Below are 8,085 nucleotides of genomic sequence, written 5' to 3' on the forward strand. Positions count from 1 at the left end.
CTGGCCTGCGAGCTGCATGTTGAGAACCCTGGCCTTAGGTCAAACCAAATGTGTGTCTCAGATGATTCCAATTCTGCTCATTCTTTAAAATACCTCTCCAAAGGGTTCTCATTTGAGAGCTCATGTTCATACTTTAGAGTTTAATTTGATAACCCAACGGCTAATTGGATTTGCCCTAAATGTTCAGATGTTATGCTTCAGCTTTAGTCCCTCACTTCCTCTGGGGCAGGTATGAAGTTCGAAACGACTATGACCATGATTGTTGTCTGTCCTCCATCTACAGCCTACACCAGCTATGTATTTTTCAGACTACAGGTGTAAATGATTCTGAAGAGCCTCCTTGGTTCACGTGAAACTTGTTGATGCTCACTGTCGCTCTGCACTGTCACACACCGCGTTCTGTCTGCCAGAACACCGTGTGAGTTTTGATGTTTCGTGTTACAGGAAACAGAGAATTGACGCCCCCAGTTGACCAAATAAGCGCATCCTATTGTGAGCCAGGGTCTACGTAATTCCCAGCCAGCATGGCTGTCATCATAGGCAGCCTGCTGCACTACCACAGCGGAAACAGCAACAGCAGCTCTCTAACAGGACTCTAAGACGCAGAGTCCCCTCTCTCTCTCTCTCGCTCTCTCTCTCTCTGTTTTGTGGGATTCTCGGACTCTCTGGATGGATGAGCCCCCCCCCACCTTCCCACCGGAGTCACCACCATTACATCATCTATTCCCACACAGGCGAACAGGAAACGAAGGCTTCTTTTGAAATATTTTACCTGGATCCCGAACTGCGTCCGTGCGGCTCCACATGAAAAGGACGCAGAGGGAGGATTATTATTATTATTTTTTTTTAAAGAACCAAAAACAACATTAAAAAAAAGAAAACACATGAGCGGTGATGTCTGCACACGGATGATGGCGTTTCAATGAAAGGGGAGAGGAGAGGAGGGGGCAGAGAAGGAGAGACGTGCACCGTCATCAGCATCTGTCCGCCAGCTCCCTTTGTGTTCACCGGAGAATGTGAATGGCGAAAGATGACATGGCAGAGGTAGATCTGGCATCGAGTGGAGCGGAACCCCCCGGCGAGGCCTCCTCGGCGTTTCCCTACGAGGAGTACGAGTGCAAAATCTGCTACAATTATTTCGACCTTGACCGCCGGGCTCCCAAGATCCTAGAGTGCCTGCACACGTTTTGCGAGGAGTGCCTGAACACGCTTCACCTTCGGGAGGAGCGGCCATGGCGCATCAGCTGCCCCGTCTGTCGCCACCGGACCCCGGTTCCGGATTATCGGATACAGAACCTCCCCAACAACACGAAGGTGACGGAGGATTTCCCGCTCTACATCGACTCGGACCCCCTGCCTCAGGACGCTTTGCCGCCGTACCCTCCCCCGCTGCACCCGGCTCTCGTCGCCCTCCGCCGGGAGGAGGCGTCGGGGGCGTCCAGCGCCAGTCAGGCGACCCCGTCCACCACCGTGTCCGCGGCCACAACCCTCTCCCAGGACTCGGTGCGCTACGACAGCTGTCAGAGCTGCAAGAGGGTGGCGCTGACCACCGGCTGCGTGTGCGTGATCTTCTCCTTCCTCTCCATGCTGGTGCTGCTGTTCATGGGCCTGATCTTTGTGCACAGCCACAGCATTCCTCCCTCGCCGGCGGGACCCATTTGCCTGTCGGTAGCCAGCATCTTGGCCATGTTCTCGGTCGTCGTCACATGGCTCATCTGCTGGCTCAAATACAGACCGGACCATGAGACAGGCCGCTCATCCGCCACCAGTAACTCCCGGAGAAACGCCTGATAGGCTGCCGCCTCTGACTTTCGATGGAGATGTTGCAGGCTGCTGTGGGTGTGTGGGTGGTGATGTACATAGTACTGGCAACTCCTGCTCCCTTTACTTTTCTAGGAATAAATCTCGCCCAAAATGGCCTTTTACGAGTATAGCAAACACCCGAAGGCCTTCATGTTGTTGGAGCAATAGGCCGACATGATCCTTGATATGTTGTTTTTTCTTCCCTTAAGTTATGCACTTGAATTTGCAGTCTGGGCATCTCCATGAGTGAACTCCAAGTCTTAGACCCTCTGCCTGGGCCTAAGTCTGTATTTGGTTTGTATATGGCTGAATGTTGAAGTGCTTATTTCCAAGGTTTGACACCCTCACCACCTTACCCTGCTGAATAATATGCATATCCCACTATGCCAATCACTGTATGATAACTGTCCACGATCGTTCACTCATATCTCAACAAAGCACTATTGTAATGTACTGATATTTGCTGATATCTCATCTCAGTTATGAGATTAACTGAGTTTCCAGGGTTCTTATGAAGGGTTGCTTGTATATGTTTGCATGGAGAGCCTCTAAGATGCAGATGCAGGTACAGTAGAAGATGCATCCACAATCTAACCTTGTAAATAGTTGACAGGTGCAGAGATGTGGGAGTGATCAGCCTTTCTTAAGGACACTTCATGAACCTTGTGCTTTAACCTCGCCCTGCAGGGTACCACTGCAGGAAAACTGCAAAGCTTGTGATTTTGAACCTGTGTTTTGCCTCATTTGTGCATGTTTGGCTACTGAAAGGTCAAGGCTTTTTTAATAGGTTTATTTTATTTTTTTTCTTTTTAATTGGAAGAGACGGTGCGTCTCCTGACTCGTGTGCCTCACCTTGTTGCTGAATGAAGCAAAACGTCACTGTTATAATAATGGAAATCTTGCACGGGCCTCCTGCTGCAGACAGCACCCAGCTGTGGGTGCTGGAAGGGATTTCCCTCTCCCATCACATCAATGAGAAACAGGGTTTCCAATGTTTAGCACACTTGCTCATGAAAAATGTGTGGTTTTGAAGAAGGAAGCAACCTGCCCTTGTTTGCTAAATGATCCAGGCTCCACTCCCAGCTGCTTCCAAACCCGCCCGTTTTCTTCCTTTAAAGCCATGTGTGAAAAGCCAGTGATACATCTTTAAAGCTATGAAGGAAAACTCCTAAAAGGATACATTTGGTGTCATTCTGGCTCCTGAGACATCCTGTGAGTCATAATTACCTCTGGATACATAAAGAGCCCCGTGAGCTGTGTGTGGCTGGGATTAGGAAGAGGCATTCAAGAGAGAAAAACAGTACAATATGGTCTGAGAGGGTTTGTGCTATTCCGGTGCCTGGAGTAAACTAAAGCATAATATAATTTAGATGATGTAATTTATAGCTCTGAAAGGCATTGCGGGTCTGCATGTAATGCACTAGGATGAAAGAGGCTGAAGCTCACAGGCTTTATCATGAGTCAGTGGTAAAGTCTGTGAATGTTGCTGTTGCTATAACCTATACGGTTATTTATTAGGGGTGCAGTGTGAGACCTTTACACTGCCAAATGTGCTCCATGACAAATGTGAATTTGAATACTGTGATATCTTCTAACTCCGTGACAGCATTTAATATAGAATTTGAATTCAATCTGGACACCAAAGTGTTTTTTTCTTTCTTTTTAAAAAATTTATAAGCACTAGTATCCCTACCTCACTGCAGGGGGAAAGAGCAAAGCAATTTAACCTGATTATTAAACACCCCCCCCTCCCCTTCTAAATCTGATGTCGCTTTCAATCATCCTGCTTGACCTTTTCCCAACTTGTATTTGATGCACTTTCACCCTCTTATTTGACACAAGTAAAGGGGTTTACCTTTGACAGATGTACGCATATTGTATTTACTTCAGAGGACCTAGAAAAACGTTTTTCTTTTTTTTTTCTGAGATTCTGTGGTTGTTGTTGAAGTACCAAATGTATTTGCACAGAGAAATGTTCTTTATGTGCTGTTTTACATACATAAACACATTTCAGTAATAAAGGAAACATGAGCATCTGCTCCATTTTTCATTTTCCTCACTAGGCTGAAGACAATGGTCTCTTCTTCTCGCTTACATAATGAGTGGTCATACACTGAATGCTGTATGATCCAACTTGACACATTTAGCTCCCTGCTGTGCGTCAAACATGCCCCCTGCTGGACAAAGGATGCTACACGCAATAAAGAAAAAAAAGAGTACAAATTTCATCCCTTAGTGTCAACATGGTTGCACTTCTCATGTAGGTCTAGTTATGCAAACGTTCAGCGGCTAAACGCTGATTAAAAGTAAATACATTTTTGAAGTATGAGTTGGATGCTGATGTGCGCGTTAATATCACAGCCTGAGATTTGTCATGCGTGTTTACCTACTCATACAAGGCTTCCTTTTAGTTCACATAAATTAAGCCATTGAGCATCAAGATTTTTCCCTTATAACATAAACCCAGCAGAACAGATTAAAAATAAAAACAACAGTGTTGACTGTTCACCGTCTAATTGCTGGTTAGATTCAGCTCGTGCATTCTTCCGATCACGTGTTGACCAGAAGTTCCACACCCCATAAATTGATGTTCTTACACAGCGGATTTCTTCGAGGAATACGCACCTCTTTTGCTATCATTAGAGCAGCATGCAAACGAGCGGGGGTTCACAGGTTTGAGTGTGCACCGGCCCCCTAAGTGCAGTTACAAAGATTTCTGGTAAATAGTTTGAGGCACATTTACAAACATTTACAAACGATATGTTCTTTTAGCAATGCTAACCTTACGAAATTTAATGCTTGCATGTATGTCGCTTTACATAGTTTCTTTTTATTTATCTTTAGTTTCCACCCATTGCCTATACATATATAATGCAGCGCATGCCCAGCTTACTAGTTTTATTAGCTTAAAATACAGACCAGCTTACATGTTCTTTGTTTCCATTAGTCATTGTAGACTAAACATCATTTTGGCAGAGCACAGTGACATCCTATGTTTCTTCATTTAGTTCTCATTGAACAATACAATATAGAATAGGATGCTTTCAAACACTCATCGAAAATGAAAGTGTCTGGCAACAGCAAGGTAAATGCATATATATATATATATATATATATATATATATATATATATATATATATATATATATATATGGGTCTTATATATATATAAAACCCATGCAGTCGAGTAGAAGTAAAGATAAATACAGATACACAATTAAACAATTAAACCATAGCTACATCGTAAATGGTATTGTTCCATAAAGCACTGAAGCAACAACTTTTAAATAACAAAAAAGCAGCAAATTATACAATAAAGCCTTATTGTATAATCATACACTTCCTTGTGTGTGTGTTGCTCTTAAAAGTGATGGATACAGAGATGGACGAAAAAATTTAAAAATAAAACTACAGTAAACAGAAAAACTAAAACAAAACGTCAGCTGAATCAAAGACGGTAGGCAACTTTAGTGAAACATAAGTAAGAAATGTTAGTGTAAGAAGTAAAAGAGTGGTCTATAAAGTTATTAGGCAATATCTCAACAACGGAGAAAATGTTGCTTTATATGCCATTAAAATATACAGGCTATAGTGGTAAAAATATATCCGCAAAAGAAACAATTACACAGTTTAACTTAAAAAGTGGTCCACAACTTTAGCCTACTAAAAATAGCCGGCCTAATAAACTTGAAGAAATAAAAGGACCCTACAGTCAACATGTAACAAGGCCAAATATAAATTATTACTATTTATGGTGTGTGTTAATGTATTGTCATGTTTTAATTTATTTTGAACAACTTTCATACAGTTGTGTGTGGTTTGTGTAAAGCACCGAGCTTTGTGAAGTTGAACTTTCTTTCACCTGAAAAACTCAATCCTATCTCAAATCAAATAATTAGCCCGCTCCTCTAATACACTGATGGAAAAGTGTCCTGATTGATGTGACAAATATACGTGTTTGTGAATGCCGTCCACGCATGATGCAACTAATTTATTTCTCATCGGGAAAGATTTCTGACTTTGAATCTCATCCCCCGGTAATGGATTGGACACGGAGATTCGATGTCGCTTTAAAAGAAAAGGGTCGAGGTATGCATCATGCCTCACTTTCTGTTTTCCATTTGCCCCTCTGTGGCTTTTTAAAAAATTCGATAATATCCAATTTCAACGGGATCTATCCCAAATCGTCACATCCGTCATCGAAAAGAGTGATGGTTCAAACTTTAGAAGAAACGAAAACACAACGCAGTTTAACTCCCAGCTTCTTCTACACTTTATTGTACTACTCAGATGGGGTAAAACATTCATTTGCATAGTAACACTGTTCCCTACAACCTGAAAAATCCCTGACCTTACTACTCATGATTAATTTGGCTTTAATGGCTGAAATAACGCTCTGCCACAGCATAGAAATGAAATCACTCTTTACGCGTTTTCGGTGGAAAATAAACAGTTTTCTCCTCTCTTTGAAGCCGCCTTATGAAAACCCGCAGGATTCATTGGCTGATGATAATAAGCTTCAGCCCGCAGATAATGACACCCTCATTAGCAGGTGAAAGACCCCCGTTAGTCCTGCTTATTTTAAAGCCAGCTTCTATCTTTTGTCTTGGCGCGTTTTTGACAGTAAGGACAACATTTGAAGCGACCCCCCCCCCCTTTTTTTTTTTTTTTTAAAGACGAGTGCTAATTGAAACCTACTAAGCCTGTGGGGTATCTCTTCCCTGCGTACATGAAGGTGAATGACAGTGACCCCCTCTGTCGAAGTCCCTATTGCTCAGTGGAAAGCCCATAGGTGAGTGGACTGAGACGTTAAAGGGATGATCAGGTGCTGCAGGGCTTTTCAGTTTTAGTTTTGCGCGAGTCACACGAAGATTTCAGGACTTTCGGTCCAGGCTTTAGACAGTGTACATCTCCAGCTGGCGTATTCATCCATGTAGGCCCACCACTCATATTTGTCGCTTTGATTTGGTCCAAACTCAAGGATGTAATAATATTAATGAGAAATGCATCAGTGCCACTAAAAAGTCAGTGAATTGTAACCGCAATTTATGATATTTTCCAAAGTCAAATATTGATAAGTTCATCTGATGCACCAGTCCGAATATCCACTTCGATTGTCACTTAGGTGATGATGGCGTCGCCTTTCTTCATCTAGACAGTGAAGGAAAGCGAACCTTCGCTCACAATTGAGTCTCTGCCTTCAGTGACTGATCACAGGCTAAAGGATGCTATGGCCCACGACACCCTGAAAAAGGAGAATGGATGCTGAATATTTACAGAGTCAACTCGTCTCCCCCCATCGTCTTTACTGAGTGGTGGACAATATTGGACAATAACCTCTGTGGTGGTGGTGGTGGTGGTGGTGGTGTGTGTGTGTGTGTGTGTGTGTGTGTGTGGGGGGGGGGGGGGGGGGTATACAGCTCTAAAGTGCCTCAGAGCTAGACTAGCTTTACGGCCGCCCTGGCGTCGTATCCTGCTGTGGCGCACGTCCCCTTTCAGACTGTTCTCTGCTGGTCGGTGCTGCAGTCTGAAAACCACAGTAAATTCCTAGAGGTGCACACTTTTTTAGCACCATTTGAGTCATATGTGAGGGCATGGGGTGGGAACAAATTGGAGGTCATGAGCCATGACGTGCGTAAAACACACTGGAGACGATATTACGCACAGTTGTCTTGTAGCTTTGCTTTAATAACTGGTACTCAAAGTTCTGAAAACGCTGAACTCATATGTTTTGCGTCAGACTGAAGCTTTTTCTGAAGCAAAATTCACCATAAAATGTAGTCGAAAACAGAGATGACAGAAAAATGTATGTCTGGACAGACCCAGTATACAGACCCTGTTATTTATCATTAAAACTGGGTCGAGAAAAAAAATTATTATGTTTTTGGTGCCAAACCAGTTAAATCAGAAGAATCTTTCTACAATGCAACACATCAGGCTGTCAGGAATTTGTGGAGTAATCGTTAGGACGCAAATGTTTCACAAGAAAAGCTTACACATATCTGAGATTCAGCGGGCTAAGCTGCAGTGGGGGGCCTTATGATTTTAGTGCAGTCCTAAATATTAAAGTTTGTAGCACATCAAGTCTTTATTATTAATTTTTGGCATTAAAATAATGTTTGGATATTTTTTACTTGACAAGGCAAAAAAAAATTAATAGACGCACTTTTTTCAGGACCGAGTGTGTAGTTCTGTGAAAAATAGTTCTGTGACCTGCTAATTTTAACAAAAATAATTATTCCTCGTCAATCATCTTTTGTTGCCTCACTTTTCACTCAGCAG

General features: G+C 42.9%; 1 protein-coding gene across 1 annotated transcript; it reads left to right on the forward strand.

Moving 5' to 3' along the window:
* The first annotated feature begins 526 nt into the window (after positions 1-526).
* Positions 527-3,841, forward strand: rnf228 (ring finger protein 228). Its single transcript, XM_085479211.1, has one exon. It carries the CDS (start codon positions 1,021-1,023, stop codon positions 1,789-1,791), a length of 771 nt encoding a protein of 256 aa, XP_085335337.1. The 5' UTR covers positions 527-1,020; the 3' UTR covers positions 1,792-3,841.
* The last annotated feature ends 4,244 nt before the right edge of the window (positions 3,842-8,085 follow it).

Source organism: Copadichromis virginalis, linkage group LG14 (genome assembly GCF_057382275.1).
Source record: "Copadichromis virginalis isolate Kocher_CV1m ecotype Utaka linkage group LG14, C_Virginalis_male_GT1.1, whole genome shotgun sequence".
Classification (NCBI taxonomy): Eukaryota; Metazoa; Chordata; class Actinopteri; order Cichliformes; family Cichlidae; genus Copadichromis; species Copadichromis virginalis.